Below are 21,749 nucleotides of genomic sequence, written 5' to 3'. Positions count from 1 at the left end.
TGCCAAGGTGTGGGAAAGGTTATATCTTGCATTTCCTCTGAGTCGGGAAACTGCTTTTTGTTGTGGGGAGATTACAGGTTTTTCACTTCTCACGTTCCTTGGTCTTCCTTCGTGGGCTTTGGAGGCCAGTTTACTACTTTATTTTGTGACTATACTGGTTTTGGCCTGATCACTTTATTTCCGTCGGCGTTTGGCCTTTCTTCCAAAGGTCCAAATCCTTTTTGCTAGGTGTGCTGCGTATTCAGACACTATTTCATCCGCAGGTGGTGCCGTGGACTCTGGCTCCGGTCCTATCGGCTCTCACACAAGCTGCATGAGTGTCGACGCGTTCAGCTGTTCTTCAGTTAGTTGCTTCTGAGCTGGTCTTCCTCATGGCTATGGCCTTCAATTGGCATGGTTTTGTGTTTGCGTTTCCAAGCCACCACCTTTTTTTTCCTCTTCCATGAGGATGGTGCGGTGCTCTGTACAGTTTTTACACAAGCGACTTGTTTCGGCCTTGTCTTCCACCAGGATGTTGTCTTTCTGATCTTTTGTCCTTCGGTGACTTTCTGGGACTGGGATGAGATGGCTTTGCTAGCTGGGCTGTAAGCCACACTGTTCTCTGCTGCTTCCTTTTGAAGCGCAGTACAAGGTTGACCGGCTACTCGGCAGACCCTTGCGTGATTGGATCCACTCAGTCATCACTCATGCCTCTTCTGGTGCGGGGCGACCGCCACCAGACCGGGTGTCAGCGCCTTTAGCCAGGGCGTCGGTTATCTTATTTATGGGCAGTGCGACTCGAGACCAGCAGCACAGTCCGTCGTACGTTTCTCTGGTCACCTGTCCGCACGTTTGCTCATTTTTAGCGTTTCAGGTTTTTTTGCCTCTGGGGTCGTACAGTTCTCGGGTCAGGCAGCCTGAGCTTTCCCTCCCCTGGGGGTGGCTTTTGAACGTCCCATGGTCTAGTGTTCCCCAGCCTTGCTGCAAGAGAGAATAGTATTTATGGTCAACTTACCGTTGAATCCTTTTGTCTTAAGCAGGCTGGAGAACACTGTGTTCCCTCCCTCACGCTCAGTCTTGCGAGGTGTTTGGGTCTTGACCGGTCTTTGCCCTACTGGTTTGTTGGTTTGTTCTAAACCGTTTTTATGGCGTACCTGCTACTCCTCTCTGGACTCTTTTTTTTTTTTTTTTTTAAAGTACTGGTATTGCAGGGGGGAGGAGCATAGGAGTTAAAGCTACACTTTTATTAAGTGGTAGCTCCAGCCCCAACCTACAATCCCATGGTCCAGTGTTCCCCAGCCTGCTTAAGAGAAAAGGGTTCAACGGTAAGTTGACCAAAAATCCTATTATCAATCATAAGGGCCGGTTACCGTATAAATCGGTCTCAGATGTCACATGTAGTCAAAATTCTGAAAATCTGCCCTACACTACCTGGGCCTCGTGTTCTAATTGGCATGGTTTTGGTTCTAAAACTGCCTAACATTACCACTTATCTGTAACCTTTATTAAGTTGTTGTAGTCCTCAGTCTCCTTTTGTAAGATTTACTGTTCTTTATTCAGTGTGCCAAGGTTGCGTTTCACACTTCATACAGAGTGAATTATGATATTATGGCTGATTTGAAAAGTGTGAACTTTACCATCTATTTTGTTTTCCTGAAGTGAAGGGGATAAGGTGAAGGTGGCCCAAGGTGTATCTGGTTCCATTCAAGACAAAGGGTCCATCCATAAGTTTGCACCATACCTAATAGCAGGTATTCAGCATGGCTGCCAAGACATAGGGGCCAAAAGTCTTTCCATATTGAGGTAAGTTGTACTGTTCTAGACAACAGTATGATTTTTCTTCAAGAATATGTAATGTAAACAATGTAGAAAATGGAATCTAATTCGGAAGTAACATGGTCATGTTGTAAGCCTTATTTAAAATTAGCATTCAGAGAATGTTTCACATAAGCCAGAGAGATCCAATTTCATCAGCCTATTGAGAATTTAACGACTGATACTACGCACAGAGGAAGTGTAACTAAATATTCTGTTGATTCAATGATTTAAAAACCTATTTAATAGCACTTTGTCAAGGATTAACTTCTGAAAGAATACTATTTGCGCAAAGTTGTCTGGTACCTAGTAAAGCCGCATATCCACTACACGACTAATGATTGAACGATAACCTTATCATTCAGTCATTCATTATAGTGCGCAGTGCATTTTGAGCCCACACTGAATGATATATATATTCAGTGTGGACACATTCTCTCATCCCCGAACCTGCACAACCTGACTATATCGTCAAGTTGGACAGCAGGTTCAGACGATGACAGCTGCCAACAACGACCAGCGGGAGCACGCATCGCTTCTCGTTGCTGGCATTCCCACTGCACGATTAATGAACGATAACAATGTCGTTTTCTCTTTCATCCACTAGGGGACACTGGAGGTTGCTTACGCTGGGGTATAGAGGCGTGGATAGCTGGAGCTGGCACTTTAAATAATTTAGAAGTGTGAAGTTCCTCCTCCTCTATGCCCCACAAGCCCTCAGTTTAGAAAATGTGCCCTTTGGAGCTGGTCACGATCTGCTGTGCTCCAGCAACACATTTCATTTTTATTTACATTTATTTATTTTTTTACATCTTTTACACTTGATAGGTACCCTTCGCCACCTCTCTAAAGGTGGGGTCCGGGTACCCGGCGCCCTGACTTGTTAGAAGCAGGAAGGAGTGCACAGTGCTTATACTAAAAGCACTGACAGCTCCTTATCACCACAGCACATGTCTAACAAGGAAAGAGGAGTGTGCTGAAGCTGAGAGCCCTCCGGCAGTGAGTATGTGGCTTCATGTTCCCCGCTGCTCCCCTCACACCCCCCCCCTGCTACCCATCGTGCACTCCCCTACTGCCCAGATACTTAGCGCTACAACGCTGATAACTATTCAGCCCCCGCTGGTGACCGCGCGTTAGCGGCTGCAGCATAGCGGGGCTCACACGTATTCCCCGCCCGTCTGGATCTTCACTGCAGCAGCGGGGCTCTGTATGCCGGCAGTGTTACATGTGGGAGACAGCAAACACTGTCGCTGCTCCCATACGCACTTTCCGCGGCCGCTCTCCTCCCCCCGCCGAGAGCTTTGCTGCGGGAGCAGGGGGCACTGAAAGTGTTGGCTCCTCCGTTTAATGGAGCTAGCTGCCATTTCCGAGCCCTGGGGACTTGAAGCAGGGGGCGGAGCCTATATAGCGCGGGCTCTCTCTAAGGCATGTCAGAGAGCTGTTCTGAACAGCGTGTATGCCGGTTTTCACTCAACCTGCACCTCTCCCTCATAGAGGTAATGTGCAGCTGTCATGGCTCCTGTTTCCACTACAGGATCCTGTGCAAAGGACTGTAGGTTATTTACACTGAGAAAGTTTGCAGTGTAGAGACAGAAGGCTGGATTCCTCTGCTGCCATCCCTGTGCTGCAGACATTTACATCACCTGACTACAACCCTGGTAAAGAGGCTGTAAGTAACTGGGGTGTAAGTGCAGGGGAATCTGATCTGTGGGAAGGGGGGTACCTCCTCCTCTGTGTCCCAAACCAGCCCATCTTTGTCATTTCTTTGTCATTTCTGTTTAAACTGGGTGACTGTGTGTACCATGTCCAGCAGAACCAAGGCTTCTCAAAAGCTGTTTGTCTGTTCCAAGTGTAACAACAAACAGACCAAGCCACATGCCACTGGGTCCATGTTATGTGATGCTTGTATAACAATGGATCCTCATATGGCTATTACTGACTCATTGGCTCCTCCATGGGCCGCTGACATGGTAGGAGTTATGTCAGACTTAACGTCAGTGTTAGCTGACGCTCAGCCTCCCTGGGTGGCTGGGTTAACCAAACACCCTGGTACAGGTTATGGGTAAAGCGGTGTCTGCACCCTCCACTTCCTATCAACGATGACATAAGAGCATACTCTAACGACTGCTCTCCAGTCAGAAGAGTCGGAGGATACCGAAGAGGGGGGGCGGTACCCCTCAAGAGTTAGTCCACCTCTGCCAGGGTGGAATCTCTAATTTTGCCGGTCAGAAATGTACTTAATTTACCTGAGGATATGTTTCCTGCATCCCAGGAGTGTGAATTATTTCACGAACAACCTAAAGCCATCCTTTTGCATCATCCATGATGGAGTAGTTGGAAACACCTCCTCCTGTAGATGCATCTGTCTCCCGTCTCTCTAAGAAAACAGCACAGCACTTCCAGTGCCGGGAATTAGTGTTAAAGGACCCTTCGAATAGTAAGTGGGAGACAACACTAAGAAGCAGCGGGGGCTCAATTAGACCTGCCCTTGTTACCGTCTGGGTTAACAAGGCTGTGGTTTGCTGGGCTGACAAGTTGATAACAGGACTCAGGTATTTCCAGATATCTGCGTATGCTATTTCGGGCCGCAGACCTCTATGGTTGCGCGCTTGGCAAGTGGACGAAGAGTCCAAGAGTGCGGTGGAGGGTTTACCACTTACTGGTGACATGCTTTTGGCCAGGAATTGGATATCCCAGACCTCGTGGGGTAAGTCTTCTTTCCTCCCATCTACTGCCCCGGCTCCCAGAAGAGCTTACACCTTCGTTTCATGGTAGAGCCAGAGGTGCTCCCACGCAAGCTAGAGGCAGCAGAAGTAGAGGTCGCCCACACACTGTTGCAGGTGCCTTAACCAGCTGAAAAACAGGTGGCATGACTGTCTTCCGCCCTACCTGGGGTCTCCTGCGGTGGGAGTCCGCTTGCAGAATTTTCAAGCAGTGGATTCGCAGACTAATTTCCCTGGGGTACTGAATAGACGTCAGAGTCCCCCATCCACCTCGGTTCTTCACTACCTACAGACAAGGCCAGGGTTCTACAAGAGGCTATTCAGTCTCTAATAGTGTCATCTGGGCTAGTTCCGGTTCCGGAGCATCAACGAGGTATGGGGTTTCTACTCTAACCTGTTTGTGGTGCATAAACCGGTTGGTTCGGTCAGACCCATTTTAAACCTCAAATCCTTAAACCTGTATCTGAGGATGTATCGTTCCAGAAATGGAATCTCTGCAGTCCATCAGGGGTGAGAACAGGGGAATTCCTTTTATCCCTGGATATCAAGGAGGCCTATCTCCATGCTCCCATTTGGGAACCACATCAAGCCTCCCTGCAGTTTGCTATACTGCAGAATCACTACCTATCTCGAGCATTACCGTTCAGGTTATCCTCGGCTCCCCGCATTTTTACAAACTCATGTCAGTCATGATTGCTTGGTTGTGGCCCTAAATCTTGAGGCTTGGTGAAATTTGGATCAACTCTTTGTCCTTTCCTCTTACGTTTAAACTAACCTTTACATAAATGTTATAATACTGTCACCTTTGTATCCAGCCCATCTGTGTCACCCCTGTCTGTCTGCCCCATCCCCTTAGAATGTAAGCTCTCACGAGCAGGGCCCTCTTCCCTCATGTGCTTCTCCTTCACTTGATTATACTTTAATATACAACAGTACCCCACCCTTGGTTGCTGACACCATGCTGCTTATCTAAGTGTTATGCAGCAATGTATTAATCATGTATCTGTCCTGCATTGTTTGTACTGTTAAACAAATGAGCACACAAGAAAAGAGTTATTATGTACATTGTAAGGCGCTGCGGAACCCTTGTGGTGCCATATAAATAAAGGATGATAATAATAATAATAATAATTGCTCTCCTTCGGTCATTGGGAGTGAACATATTCCCTTATTTGGACAACCTATTACTCAAGGCTCCATCTGTAACCCTTCTCTCAGACCATTGTTTCCGGGCATGATCTTGGATACGGCATCAGAGGGTTTTCTTCTGATAGACAAAATCCGGGATATCCGGTTGTTAGTTCAGTTGGTCCTCAGACCGTAGAAGGTGTCCTTACTACTTTGTCTGCGTCTCTTGGAAAAAAATGGTAGCTGCTTTCCAGGCACTACAGTTCGGACGGTTCCACTCCTCCAGAGTGTTTCAACCGGACCTCCTGTCACAAGTCTCAGGATCTTATCCGCTTCTGCATCGACAGATCCGTATGAACCCAGTTACCAGAGGGGCTCTCCTCTGATGGGCACAATCCAACAATCTTTTGGCGGGCCGAAAATTCGGAGGGTGGGATTAGACTATCGTAATAACTGATGACAGCCTTCGAGGATGGAGAGCAGTAGTCCTCAAGTATCCCTTTCAGGGTAGATGGTCCCCTCTGGAATAGAAGTGGCCCATAAATGTGTTGGAACTCAGAGCGATTTACAATGCTCTTATAGAAGCAACAGAGTTTCTAAACTCTCATCCGGTAAGAATTCAGTCCGATAACGCAACGCCGTCGCTTAAATCAATCGACAGGGCGGGACTCGAAGTCGCATGGCCATGCGAGAAGTAACTCATATTCTCCCCTGGGCTGAAAATCAGTCAGTAATCCTGTCAGCAGTATTCATTCCGGGTGTGGACAACTGGGAAGTAGATTACCTAAATCGCCAGGACATCCATCCCAGGGAATGGAAGCTTCATCCAGTCGTGTTCTATGCACTGATTCATCGCGGGTGTGTCCTCGGGTTGACCTCATGGAGTCATGATTACATATCCAGCTCCCAGTATACGTGTCAAGAACTCGGGATCCGCAGGCAGAGGCGGTCGACGCTCTGACAGTTCCATGGATCTACGACTTCGTTTACCTTTTTCTACTTCAGGGTCCATAGGGTATCCACAGGATACCTTGGGGTATAGGTGTGACGTCAGTCGCAGGGCACCAAAGAGTTAAGCTCTCAGCCTCCCAGGATGCACTAGGTCCCCCTCCTATACCCCGCCCCCGGGCCAAGGCACCTCAGTTTAGTTTGGTGCCCGGCCGGAGTCGGGTGCACCTGTTGGAGTGGGGGCTAGAAGAGCCCCTGAAGCTTATTCTTCATGCAGCTGTGGCTGCACATCTGGATGAACAGCATGGACAGTCAGTCCTGACGTCCATGCTGTCTTCCCTACACCCCGCCGGTACCAGAATGCCGGTACTGATCCGGGGATGCTGGTGGGCGTCTGGGGTCACAGCTAGCGGTGACCCCAGATGCTCCGGACCATGGCCGGATTCAAGGGGGACAGAGGTAAGCAGCGGGGTCCCGCGGTGGGTCCCCGCTGATCACATGGTCCTAAGTCCCCAGGCAGGGGGCTCCCTGGGGACTGGCTGCAGCGTGGAGCCAGGCGACCAACCTGCGCTTCCACTACCCCCTGGGACAGCGTCCCAGGGGTTAAATGCATGCCAGGGGAGCGCGCCTTCCCTGTCTCACAGCCGGCGCCTCCCCCGCTGCACACAGCCCTCTCTGCATGCTGCCGACTGGTCCTGTGGCAGCGCTCCTCCCCCAGGCCAGCCTCCTCTCTGCTCCTCGGCGGCCATCTTCCCAGAACGCATGGTGAACGCTGCTGGAAGCGCTGGACGGAAGCATCGTGGTCTGGGTCCCCCCGCATACCTCTCCTCCGCTGTGGTCAGGTCTGTGTATGCAGCGCTGTGTCCTACCAGGCCCTGTGTCTGTGTAGTTGAGTGATCAGCGCTGTTAGTGCAGGAATTGTTATTTTTCTGCATTGTATGTGACTGTGCTAGCGCTGCTGCCTGTAACTTTTCTTCTCTAAACTGTCAGCTTTATTACTGTCCCTGTTCTTCTGCTAAAGCCCTTGCGGTGCGGTGCTGCAGGGTGGTCTCTCGCCTATTTAATACTTAATTGGTGAGAGAGGTCACATACGTGGTGCCATCATGTCTGAAAGTGATTTTCCCCTCCGGCTACAGTGTACCACGTGCAAAGTACCGTTAGCGGAGGGGGAGGGTAGCGCGGAGGGCCTTTGCCGGCAGTGTTTGTCCATGGCGCGGCCTATTACGGTTACAGCACCGGTACAGGAGCCGCCCTGGGCTTGTTTCGCTCAGGCGTTAACAGCTTTAGTGGGCCAGTTAGCTCCGCAGCCCGCGTTTACTCCGATGGGTTTGTCCCAGCAGTCTGTGGTGTCGTCACCCATGCAGGGGTTCCCACGACAATTGGTGGTACCCCACAGTCTCCCTATTTCCCCGCTCCCGGGTTCTCAGGAGCCAGCGTGGGTTAACTCCCTGACGAGTTCTGTACAGCACTTGTCGGATGTGTTGCAAGGGGAGTCTGTGATGCGGCCTCATAAAAGGCCGGTGGCGTCTCTGTCCGCTCCTTATGAGGATGACGAAGGGACGTCTGATGATGGGGAGATTCTTGATCCTTACGATCAGGAACCTCTCCATACTAAGGACGCTGATGCTAAGTCCAAAGTATATATTCCTGGACTTATTCGGGCGGTCCGCACAGCCTTGGTGATTGAGGACGAAGTTCCCCCAGCGGCTAAATCTAAGTATGCCTTTTTCAAAGATGTGAAGGGCGATGCCACAGTCTTTCCTCTTTCGGGTCAGTTGGTGGACCATTTAGAGGAGGCGTGGAAACAACCTGGCAAAAGATACCAGCCGCAGAGACGCCTGGCGGTGGCTTATCCGTTCGCGGATAATTATTTTGCTAAGTGGGAATCCCCTCCACAGGTGGATTCTCACGTGACCCGTCTTGTCCGTAGTGCCACATTGCCGATGCCATCCATGTCCTCCCTTAAGGATGCTACGGACCGCAAGGTAGAAATCTGCCTGAAGTCCGCTTATTCCCTTGCAGGGGGGGCAGCACGGCCGGCTATGGCCATTTGCTGGGTTGCCAGAGCGATGGAGCGCTGGGCGGATTCATTAGAGGCTTCTTTTGAATCCGACTGTCCGGCCGATCAGGCGGAGTTGATTGGCAATCTCCGTGATTCGGCCACCTACATCAACGAGGCGGCTCTAGACATTAGTACTCTGGTGTCTAGAATTTCTTCAGCAGCGGTAGCTGCTCGTCGCACCTTGTGGCTGCGATCCTGGAAGGCGGACGCAGATTCCAAGAAAGGTCTGGAAACGTTGCCGTTTACCGGAGAAGTTCTCTTCGGTCCGGATCTGGATAAGATTGTGGCCACGCTGGCGGCAGCCAAATCTGCCTGTCTCCCGTCGGCCGCTGCTCCTTCTGGTTCGGGACCATCGTCCTTTCGGTCATCTAGGGCCCAGGGCAGGCCCAAACCACAGTCATTTCCTCGACAGGCTGGCCCTAAGAAATCGGTCAAGCCCCGGAAGCAGGCATGGAGTACCAGACGTCCGGCCCCCAAGCCAGATGACAAGCCTGCGGCCTGACGGTCCGGGCCTCCCTTTGGGGGATCCCAGGGTGGGAGGCCGCCTGCTACAGTTCGCCCAGTGTTGGTCGACCACTACGACAGACACTTGGGTTCTGGAGGTGGTTTCCCACGGATACGCCCTCTCCTTCCGGCACAGACCCCCGGCTCGCTTCTTCACCACGGGTCTCCCATCAGACCGGAACAAGGCTACGGAGCTGCGGAAGGTATTGCACACTATGCTCCAGGCTGGAGTTATAGTGGCGGTTCCATTCTCCCAGAGGGGCCAGGGTTTCTATTCAAATCTATTTTTGGTACAGAAACCCAATGGGTCATATCGTCCGATTCTCAACCTCAAAGCACTCAACAAGTCTTTGCGGGTCCCGAAGTTTCGGATGGAGACCCTACGGTCCATCATTCTGGCGCTGGAACCTGGGGACTACTTGGTGTCATTGGACATACAGGACGCTTACCTGCATGTCCCTATTCTTTGGCGCCATCAACAGTTCCTCAGGTTTGCAATCAGCAGCGACCACTTCCAGTTTCGGGCGTTACCTTTTGGCCTGGCAACAGCACCACGTGTTTTCACCAAGGTGATGGCGGTCATGGCGGCTTCTCTGCGGCTGCAGGGAGTCCGCATGTTGCCGTATTTGGACGACCTGTTATTGGTGGCAGGATCTCCAGAGCTCCTGTTACGCCACTTGGACCTGACCATTGCACTGCTGCAACGGCACGGCTGGCTAATCAACTGGCAGAAGTCCACTCTAATCCCGTCTCGGAGGATTCTGCATCTTGGAGCCTTATTGGACTCGGGACAGCAAAGGATCTTCGTGACGGAGGACAAGATCTCTGCTTTACAGTCAAGGGTGCGCAGTTGTCTGCACAGCCGCCGGGTGTCCTTACACTCGGCGATGAGGTTACTGGGCTCCATGGTGTCGGTGTTCGACATGGTGGAATACGCCCAGTTTCACTCCAGACCTCTGCAGCACCTGATCCTGTCCAAGTGGAACGGGCTGACTCAGTCTCTGAAGTCCCAGACGATTGTGCTCACCCAGGAGGTTCGCCTGTCCCTTACGTGGTGGTTACAGACGACCCACCTCAACAAGGGACGTCCGTTCTGGGTTCCAAATTGGGTCCTGTTGACAACGGACGCCAGTCTTCGGGGCTGGGGAGCAGTTTCGGGTCCACACTTGTTCCAGGGCAGGTGGACGCCGACAGAAGCGGAGCTTCCAATAAATATCTTGGAACTCCGTGCGGTCTTCAATGCTCTCCAGCAGGCACAGCGGTTTCTCCAGGGTCGCCCGGTGCAGGTCCAGTCGGACAACGCTACCACCGTGGCCTACATAAACAGGCAAGGAGGAACTCGCAGTCGGGCGGCTCTCGTAGAGGTCTCTCGGATCCTGGTTTGGGCGGAGCGCAATCTTCCGGCCATATCAGCGGTCTTCATCCCGGGAGTGCTCAATTGGGAGGCGGACTTTCTAAGTCGCCAGGACGTTCATCCGGGGGAATGGTCCCTGCACCCGGACGTTTTTCAACTACTGGTGGACAGGTGGGGTCTTCCAGAAATCGACCTCATGGCGTCCCGGCACAACAACAAGTTGCCGGTGTACGGGTCTCGCACAAGAGACGAAGGGGCGTCTCTGGTGGATGCTCTGTCCGTCCGGTGGACGTTCCGGTTCGCATACCTGTTCCCTCCGGTCTCCCTTCTTCCACGGGTAATCCGGAAATTCAAACAGGAAGGAGGGACGCTCCTGTTGATAACTCCCGCGTGGCCCAGACGGCACTGGTTCTCAGACCTTCAGGGTCTGTCCGTGGACATTCCTCTGCGGTTGCCGCTACGACCGGACCTTCTGTCTCAGGGTCCTTGCCTTCACCCGGACCTGACTCGGCTGTCTTTGACGGCGTGGCTGTTGAGACGGCCATGCTGAGGTCCCGGGGGTTTTCCAGCTCTGTGGTGCGTACCATGTTACGAGCTCGGAAACCGTCTTCCGCGAGGATATACCATCGCGTGTGGCATACGTTCTTCCAGTGGTGTCGACCGAGAGGTTATGCACCGCGGGAGTTTCGTCTGTCTCGGATTCTCGCCTTCCTGCAAGCGGGACTAGATCATGGGCTTCGCCTTGCTTCTTTGAAGGTACAGGTTTCGGCCCTATCTGTCTGGTTTCACCGTAGGATTGCTACAATCCCGGATGTGCGCACCTTTATGCAGGGTGTTCTCCGCATTCAGCCGCCCTTTGTTCCACCTGTGGCGCCTTGGGATTTGGCTGTGGTCCTGAGGGCTCTCCAAGGACCGCCGTTTGAACCACTGGGCTCAGTGGATCTTAAATGGCTAACAGCTAAGACTGTTTTCCTTCTGGCCATTGCTTCGGCCAGACGTGTTTCTGAGTTAGGGGCTCTTTCTTGTAGACCCCCTTTCTTGGTTTTTTATGTGAACAGGGCAGTGCTCCGCACTCGGCCCGAGTTTCTTCCCAAAGTTGTTTCCCAGTTTCATATTAACGAGGAAATAGTTGTTCCGGCCTTTAACTCACCGGGTCTTTCCGTGGGTGAGGCCTCTTTGGATGTTGTGCGGGCCTTAAGGACTTATGTTGACCGCACTTCTTCGTTTAGGAAGTCGGACGCTTTGTTTGTCCTCTATGGCTTCCGTAAAAAGGGTTGGCCTGCTTCAAAGCAAACTTTGGCAGCCTGGATCCGTATGGCTATTTCTGAAGCTTATCTTCATGAAGGCCTACCGGTCCCTCCTTCTCTGAAGGCTCATTCCACTAGGTCTGTGGGTCCTTCGTGGGCAGCTCGACGTGGTGCCTCGGCAGTTCAGATCTGCAAGGCTGCTACGTGGTCTTCTGTCCATACCTTCGTGAGGTATTACAGGTTTGACACCTTCGCCTCTCAGGATGCTTCCTTCGGGCGGCGGATTCTCCTTTCTGCACAGGAGCGTCCCCACCCTTAAAGGATACTGCTTTGGGACATCCCCAAGGTATCCTGTGGATACCCTATGGACCCTGAAGTAGAAAATATGAGATATGGTAAGAACTTACCCTTGTTATCTCTATTTCTACGAAGTCCATAGGGTTCCACAGGACTCCCGCCCTGTCGCACCTGTGCTGCAGATGGGCTTTGCTCTGGTCACCGGTTTTCCGTCTCCCTCTGGTGAGAATGTGATTCTTGTATGTGTCCAGATCTTTGTTCTCTCTCTTCCTTCTCCTCCTCCGGCCTATGGCTTGGTAACTAACTGAGGTGCCTTGGCCCAGGGGCGGGGTATAGGAGGGGGACCTAGTGCATCCTGGGAGGCTGAGAGCTTAACTCTTTGGTGCCCTGCGACTGACGTCACACCTATACCCCAAGGTATCCTGTGGAACCCTATGGACTTCGTAGAAATAGAGATAACAAGGGTAAGTTCTTACCATATCTCATATTTTTCCTCCGATTCCTTTTCTTGCTAGTCTTCTCAAGAGGATACAACACTAGTCTGCCTCTTTCATTCTAGTGGCTCCAAGCTGGCCTCGGAGAAGTTGGTTCTCGAACCTTCGGTCCCTATTGGTAGACGACCTGTGGCCCCTTCCTCTGCGTCCGGATCTTCTTCAGCAGGGTCTCTTCGTCCACCCCAACTTAGTGCAGCTGAGTTTAACGGGCTGGCTCTTGTGACGATATCTTAAGACGTAGAGGTATCCCAGACTCTGTTATTCCTACCATGCTGCACGTCAGGAAGCCAGTTTTTCAGCTGCGCATTATCATCGAATCTGGCGTTCTTATATGTCGGGGTTTTCCGTCTAGGTTTTTTCATCCTGACTGGATTGGATTATGGCTTTCGCCTTGGAAATTTAAAGGTGCAGGTCTTTTGCCCTTTCCATTTTCTTTCAACGCAAATTAGGCCTTGAGGTGCAGACGGTTCTTCAGGGGGTCTTGCGTGTGCAGCCTCCTTTTTGTACCTCCGGTAGCTCCTTGGGATTTGAACTTAGTGCTTCTGTTTCTTCAGTCGACCTTGTTCGAACCTTTGGAAGCGGTTGGTCTTAAGTAATTGTCCTTGGAGACCTTCATCCTTCTGGCTCTAGCTTCAGCTCGTAGAGTTCCAGACTTGGGTGCTCTGTCTTATAAGCCACCTTACCTTGTGTTTCATGCTGATAGGGCGGAACTCTGGACGGTAGCCGCCATCCTTCCCAGGGTTGTCTGTTTCCATATCAACCAGCCTATTGTGGTTCCGTCGTTGGTAGAGGACTCGGGTGATTCTTCTACCTTGGGGGTGGTTAGTGCTCTCCACATTTATGTTGCCAGGACAGCGTCCCTCCATAAGTCGCTTTTTGTCCTATGATGCTGTTCGGAGGTGTTGGGCAACTCTAAGCAGACGTTTGCACGTTGGATAGGCTGACTATTCATCAGGCTTATGTTAGTGCTGGACGTCGGCCTCCTTCGTCCTTTTCAGCTCATTCCACATGTTCTGTGGGTGCGTCGTGGGCGGCCGGTAGGGGAGCCTCCACGTCACAATTGTGCAGTGCGGCCACTTGGTCTTCTGTTCACACATTTGAAATTTTTTTTTTTTCAGATTTGACACGTTTGCTGCTTCAGCATCACGTTTTGGCCGTCTTGTTATACAGGATCTGCAGAGCGCTCCCACCCGTGCGGAAAACTTTGGGATGTCCCCAGCCTAAGCAACCTCCAATGTCCCCTAGTGGATGAAAGAGAAAATGGGATTTTGGTACCTACCGGTAAATCCTTTTCTCTGATTCCACAGGGGACACTGGACGCCCACCTCTGCGCTCTTAGCCTGCCCGTTCGGTTTGTTCCGTATGTCTTATGTTTTCATTATTGTGTGTTCTTCTCTCCCTTTTACTCCGCTTGTTCTCCATCTCCTCTCGGTCTTCATTTTCTAAACTGAGGGCTGGTGGGGCATAGAGGGGGAGGAGCTTCACACCTAAATTATTTAAAGTGCCAGCTTCAGCTATCCACGCCTCTATACCCCAGCGTAAGCAACCTCCAGTGTCCCCTGTGGAATCAGAGAAAAGGATTTACCGGTAGGTACCAAAATTCCATTATCATTCATTTATATTGTGTAGTGGATATGCGCCTTTTAAAGTGCTAAATTTGTACATGGATCTTCAATAAAGCTCTACAGGACCCTAATGATAAGCTGTACGGACAAACGAGTTTGTTCCAGGAGAGTGAACAGTGCCGCAGGCCAGCTCTCAGGAGAGAGAGAGACCCTAAGTACCCCACCAAACAACCTTAATTACCCCCATAGGACTCACCTGGTGTACACTGGCTGCTATAATCCTGCCACGCGCAGTGACATCAGACTGCGCCACCTGGCGTCCCGAGAAGCCGGCTATGTAACTAGCAAACTTATAAACAACTGGCCACTTGTCTTAGGCATTTTTTGTATCATATTTGTCATTATACTAACAATCATAGTCTATAGCCCGTGTACACATATTACAACATACCAGGTATCTTAAAGTATACTAGAATACCATAAGGCATAATTTGTACGGCTTGGGGATACTGACGTGCACACCCAATAAAAACTGAAATAAACCATGAAAACCATAAAATAATGCGGTGGAAACACTTCATATGAAGTTATCTATGTAATTACACCAGGCTTCTAAGGGTTAATAAAAAATAATTTTTTTACTAACAGTACTTGCATTATTATAAACTCCCTTATTCACATCAAGCTTGTGTGGGTTGTTTTTTTTTTTTATCCAAGCCAATGATGTCAAGTTTAACTAGGCAATCCCTAAAAATGTTTACCTCTAGTATAGCTGGGTAATAACCTAGTCTGAAGTAATGAGGGTAGATTTCGGGTCTGAAGTTATGGCCACCAATGTTTGGCCTTTCTTGTAATTACTCCACTCCTGGTGTAAACAGGCAGTTTATGACTGTGTTTACCTGCCTGTAGCGTTAAGGCCTATGGGGTATTCATGTCCTTTATTTTTAATCTTTCCATCTCATTTTGTTTATAGCCCCTTTCTAAAAAATTTTCAAGCATATCATTTAGGTTATGCTCTATCTGGGGTCTGAGGTTATATGTCTGGCTGGCAAAAATTGGGAGTAAGGCAAGCCTTTACGAAGTGGGAGAGGGTGGAAGCTGTCATGTCGCAGCAGTGTATTCCTGTGTGTCGGCTTGGAAAATAAGGAGGTGATCAATTTGCCACTATGCAGTGCAATGTTCACGTCCAAATATTCTATACTGGTATTGCTAATTTTGTCAGTTTGACCACGCTGTCTGAGTTATTTTGTTGTTCCAATACTCTAACTAGAGATTCCTTCCCACTTTTCCATATTGCAGGCAGGTTGTCTATATAATGTAGGTAAAGGGCTCCACATAAAAGAACTGTTGTACCACCTGATACATGAATGCATTTGCGTACGATGGGGCCACTGAGGACCCCATCGCACTCCTGATACTTGTAAATTATATCTACTGTCATGGATAAAGCAGTTCCTAATGAGAACCAGTATCAATAATTTTAAGAAGAACTCAGCCGGAGAACCAACATGCAAAGGATTACCAACAATCAAAGCTCTAAATGCTTCCACACCCTGATTGTGCGGAATACAAGTGTACAGGCTAGAGACATCGGCTCTACACATCAACACATCATCCGACACCACATTTTAAGGTCTCTTATCTTAAAAGTAAAGCAGTAGTGTCCTTTTAAATGGGATGGAATGTGTTGAACACAAGGGGTTTAGCAAGGAATGGAAGTACACCACAATGGGTTAATAGGGTGACTTCCCCCTGGCCAATATAACTTCAAACCATTTTAGCCCCAGGGGTTTGCGCAAATATGCTCTCTCAAGACCAGGCTGATTTTCATTTAGTGAATCATTGCTTTCACTAGGAAACTTTTCTACCCATGTGAATTTTACATCATTTATTAGTTAGACAGCGCATGCTTGGTAACATATATTAGCAGCTATGCTTTTTCATTAATTGACATTACATTGCGGAAAAATAGGCACACGTAAAAAAAAAAACTTTCTTTTACAAACTGTTAGTTTTAATTAAGCCCACAAAATATGCCTAAAATCTTTTTCTTCAACTTGCTATGATTATAGCGATATTAAATACTATCTTTTGAACTGCATACATAGAGCAAACCTAAATAAAGGTACACCTTTTTCTTTATGCCTGTCTAACATGGGTAGTGCAGGACCATGAGACCTCTGTGTAGTGCACTGTTTGGGATCCTGAGGGCCGAGTTTGAGAACCTGTGGTATAAAGTAACTGAGAGGGTTCCGCAGCTTGGAACCCCACTGTTTAACTTTTATGGGGGAGTTTTGGAAAATTGTGCCATGGTGTACTAACCCATTTAAATGTCTCAGCAGCCAGAATTATTATTCCTTTACTTAAAATAAAAGGGCTAATTTTTACTTTTATTTATTTGTTTTGTATAAATGTATTTATATGAGCCTATTTTTCCTCTTCTTTGAAGATCCATGATGTATTCTGGGGAGCTCAAGCTAGAAAAGAGAACAATGTCTGCACAAGTAGAAGGTGGTGTCCATGGACTCCATTCGTAAGTTCCCATCTCTCATCTTGTAGGATGCTGTGAATATGTAGTTCCCTGTAAGGCATGTTTGGCGAGGTTCCTAGTCTATTTATACACATTACAGTGTGGGCAGTACTCCGTGTTACAGGGGTTGTATGCTAAACACCAGAAAATGCAGCTGCACATGTACCTCTGTCCATACCAAATGGAGAACTATTTGTGAACCATTTTTATATGCTATATAAAGTCCCACTGAAAGGTTCTCAGCAGCAAAGATTGCATATGCTGTAGTGAGTTCTTTATTCTGCAAAACAACTGGCTTTATATATGTGTCTTGCATTAGTAATAAAGAAAACATCACCCTTGGCTTGTATGTGGTTGGGCTTTCATTACGTGCCTCGGTTAGAGGACATTTGGTAAATATGCATCTTGCGTTCACACTTGTTTGAAGTATATTTAGGCTCAAATGTGGCATTCTATGGAGAGAGTTTATATTCTGTCTTGGATTACAGTTACAGCTATGTTTAGTTGCACCTTACTATTTAAAATCTTCCCTTTTTATAATGCTTGTTTCTGTGACCTCCTATAATCTTGCTCTTGTAGTACATATCTGTATGTTTTGTAGATTGGATGGTGTTCTGTGCTTATGTTCATTCAAGTTTGTAATTGTGGTTTAAGGAATTATGAGTTTTGGTAGACTATTGCATGAGAAGTGGTGTATTTTATATAAGGTTACATTGAGCCATGTAAAGCTGGCCATACACTATCCAACTGTTCAATCAGCTGAACAACTTCTCTGATCTGCTAAACAATCAAACATTGTACTCCATACAAGACATGGCTCTTTCAGACTACTCGACTGAAATATTTTCAGGGGAAACCCGGCGTGGGGTCCTCCAAATTTCAGGATAACTATTACTGGACTTAGGCAGCCTAGGCTTGTGGAACCATAGGGGAGGTAAACCTAACTGGTGGGGTCCCCCCAACATTATTCTAACGAGCCGAAGGCCAGTTGGCACCAGGGCTGGTTTCCTTAGGGGAGTCTGGCCCGTAAAAATAAAGTGGTTCAACCACCAAGTTGGAATATCCGCTGTCGGGTGTTCTGAGCGTTTTCACTCCATCAGCCGATTGTTTGCTACCATACATTACATCAGTTTCGTTCCAACCGGTGATCTAGTTGGCCAGTAAACGCCCTGGCCACCTATAGTGAATTATAACAAGGATTTGAAAAAGTTGGTGGGATGAACACTTATTTATTTTTGTAAAGGAAGCCCTAACGTAATTTAATCACTTAGTATCCAGCTGTATCTGCCTCTTAAAGATCTTATTACTGCTAAAGTGGCTGTCCTGAGTAATATATTCCTGTAATGTTTATAATCCTTGCTGAACTTTGTAGTACTATCCTCACTTCCCTGCTGGAGGATGTAACGTGCTCTTGTCCGCAGTGCTGTAAGTTATATGGCTTTATTGCAGGTTACTGGTACCGGGCCTGATTCAGCGTTACACGAGCAATGCTAAAATATGCTAATGTCACAGGAGGCATCTGAGTACAAAAGACTTCCCCTGACAGCGTCACAGAGGAGTACTGTGTCCAAAGACGCAACATCTGATCACCATCGCAACCATCTGTCATAGCATTGGCTATCTAAATGAGCCTAAGGCTACTCAGAATGGCTGTTGCAGCTCCATAGCAGAGGACAGCAAATCTGTGTCTGAAGATGCAGACACTGGCATCAGCACTCCCAGAAAACGGGGGCGACACACCTTCATTTTCTGGAACGTTGGCCGTCGCTGCCCATTCCCCTCCCTCAAACCACCGCAGCATGTCAATCATGCTGCAGCTTAGAGGCACTGTGAGCTCATTCGCAGGAGGAGACCTGCGCATACACAGTGCAGGTTATGTTCATGTGCAATTCTCCAATGATTGGAGTTATACGCAAACCATCGGGTTTGTCTACAACTCTGAATCTGGCCCAATGTGTGGAGGTAACAACAAGTTTACCTTGCTTGCCTCCAACAGAGGAGTCACACTCCTTCATACCATAATACATCCCACACAATATAAATAATATACACATTAATAAACACAAACCAGATGGGACCCTTCAGTTCACATGTGATCCTTTCTCACCTGCACAAAAAATTGCCCATAGGTAGGGAAACATGCAGTTCAAATGCATATACATGTGCCTTTGTGGTTCTGTACCGATTTCTTTAATGTCTGCATGTTCTTTATGTGTATTTATTTTAAGATTGTGTAAAAGCTGTACCTAGATAAGGACTTGCGCAATGGCAAGATGCAGTAATACCTAGAGAGCCACCATAGAGTGGCTCCTTCTGTTTCTCTATCTTCCACTAGAAGACAGACTTGTGTGCCTACAGGAATACGGCACATAACACATACAAGATGATAGCTTCTGCTAATATATGTCCGATCAATTCCAAAATTATATCCCGCACATGATTTAAATATAAATCAGAATGTAACCAGCAAATTATGTGTATATACGGTTGAAATAACCACAGATTAAGAGACAAAAGCTGGAGGAACTCCCAGGAATCAAATATCAAGTACTCCGAAATTATTTGTAATTAGCCAAGCTCATTCTCAGCAAGAAATTCCTACGTGGGGCACTCTTTATGTATTATGTCTGTCATATTTAAAACATAACTTTTAATATATCCCCTTTTAAAAGAATTGCGGATATTTGACTCAATTGGATAGATATGGATGGGTCATCCCGTATAATCCTATAAAACATAACTTTTTTTATACATATATGGATATAGGATACAAAAAACCATAAAGGAAACAATGTAGATCCTTTAGATCACAGGTTCTTAAACCCGATCCTCAGGACCCCAAACAGGGCATGTTAATCGTAAATGAAATACTTAGCGCCACCTGTGGATCTTTTTAAAATGTGCCAGTGAGTAATGAATACACCTGTGCACCTGCTGGGTGACATGGAAAACGTGACCTGTGTGGGGTGCTGAGGACCGAGTTTTAGAACCACTGCTTTAGATGATTGGTATTCAGTGGTGATATTAGTAAGACTTAATACCTTCAATAAGTCAAATAGCACGATCTGTGTGTGGTATCAACTGCTAATTACTGCCAAGTGATATTTGTCATCAATAGTGCATAAATTGGCAATTAACCGTTTGTGTGGTCTCGGTAATAATCTGTGGATAAACACTTGTACAAAACACAGATTATCTTTGATAACTTTGACATAGCATGTATCAGTGATCCTGCATAATTAGTCACTAATATTACAATAATCATCCAAGTAGCTCTGCCAGCATATTGTACAGTATATCAACAGCGCAACCAATATTCTCAAGCATATGTGCCTGTCATTCTTAAAAAACACACTTGATTCGTGTTTTTTTTTAAAATGACAGGCACATATGCTTGAATATTGGTATTCTTACCGAGACCACACAAACGGCTAATTGCCAATGTATGCACTATTGATGACAAATATTTTTTGCCAATAATTAGCAGTTGATACCACACGCAGATCCTGCTATTGGACTTATTGAAGGTTTTATGTCTTACTATTATCACCACTGAATTCAGATCATCAAAGGATCTACATAATTGTTTCCTTTATGGTTTGTTGTATCCTATATCCATATATGTATAAAAAAAAGTTATGTTTTATAGGATTATATGGGATGACACCCCCATATCTATCCATTTGAGTCAAATATCCCATGTCTTCTAAAGGGAGATGTATTAAAAGTTATGTTTTAAATATGATAGACATAATACACAAAGAGTGCCCCACGTAGGAATTTCTTGCTGTGAATTCACTTGGCTAATATAATTTCTGAATATATGTTCGATGTCGGTCATGAAAATATAATACATAAACCTTTTACAAAATATAAAACCTTAGTTCTTGTGTGTTTTTTATCTTTGTTTGTTTTCTTGGCTACTGTCTTCTGTAAGATTTTGTTGACCCCTTTTGTGTCTGTGATATTGGTGATGGTATTAGGAAGATTCATTCCATCTCCTCAAAACCCCGTCAGTGTTTAATCTTCTCTCTTTCTTTTGCACATGCATCCATTCTAGATATACATTTCTGCCATGTAAGTAACAGATCATTTATCTGTTGTGTCTTCTGGAGGATAAGTTACAGTTAATGATTCCAGGACATCAGAAAATACAGTATCTATTTGTTACTTGCTTTAGCCTTCTGTGTTAAAGTTTGAGCTCATCATACGATCTATTAGATTTTCTGTTATGGCCAACTATAGTATTTAAAAAAAAAAAAAAAAGTGACACTGGGCCTGATTCAGAGATGCACACAGTGCCCATTGCAGCTGCGGTTCCGTTCCACAGCGGACTTTCGAAAATATGCTGAAGCTGGGTACACGCTAAACGACTGTACCCAGCAATGCGACCCACGACCCCAGCGCCAAAGGGCCCATATATCGGTCGCTCCACACTGGACTATCCGGTGCCCGATATGCCGCCCCCCGCTGCATAGCACTGCATGGTATCGTCAGACGCATTGTCTGTCTGATTTTACTGCATGTACAAAATATCAGGCGATGCGGCTGACGACCCCACAGGAGCGCGCACTACACGATATCATGCAGTGTGTATGCACTACATGAACGATTTGACATTCCGATTCGTCGGAATCGACCAAATCGCTAGCAGAAGTGTGTAGGGGCCTTAATGCCTAAGCTGTCAACTTGTGCACAGAGACTCCCACTTCCGGTGTGTAACATCCACCACTCGCTGAGCAAGCCTGTACTGTCTCAGAATGAGCATCTCTCCTAAGACACCAGGGGCTGGCGTACGAAGTTGCAGAGGATCACTAGGGCAAGCCCAGAAAACTGTCCTGACAAGCCTGCGTTTTTCTAGCCACCCCCTCCCCTATTACCTGCCCCAAATGCTCGCGAATCCTCTCTGCGATTGCAGTGGGCGTGGATCGGTTTGGCACATGTTAAGTAGTTAAAAATCGATCGGTTTGCATGCATCTCTGAATCAGGTCCTATATCTTTAAGGCCACCACTATAAAAAGTGAACTTCCTTTTTGAACAGTTGTTGAATCTTCATCTTTTGAAATAATTTCATCTCTAAATGTTCACTGCGTTTTAGTGTCA

The 21,749-nt window shown here is 47.6% G+C and overlaps 1 protein-coding gene across 4 annotated transcripts in view; it reads left to right on the top strand.

Annotated features, from left to right (window-relative positions):
- Positions 1-21,749, top strand: part of IMPDH1 (inosine monophosphate dehydrogenase 1) — a 66,100-nt gene that overhangs the window by 37,995 nt on the left and 6,356 nt on the right. For 3 of the 4 annotated variants that reach the window (XM_088447435.1, XM_088447433.1, XM_088447438.1), the window contains 2 exons: positions 1,639-1,782; positions 16,566-16,649. In XM_088447435.1, the coding sequence (XP_088303561.1) occupies positions 1,639-1,782; positions 16,566-16,649 (228 nt within the window). Of the gene's footprint in view, positions 1-1,638; positions 1,783-16,565; positions 16,650-20,706; positions 20,724-21,749 lie in introns of all 4 variants that reach the window. The other variant, XM_088447441.1, reaches the window with a different exon arrangement.

Source organism: Taudactylus pleione, unplaced genomic scaffold (assembly GCF_031769625.1).
Source record: "Taudactylus pleione unplaced genomic scaffold, aTauple2 ptg000019l, whole genome shotgun sequence".
Lineage (NCBI taxonomy): Eukaryota > Metazoa > Chordata > Amphibia > Anura > Myobatrachidae > Taudactylus > Taudactylus pleione.
The sequence above is the reverse complement of the archived record's forward strand: the minus strand, read 5'-3'. Positions and strand labels throughout refer to the sequence as shown.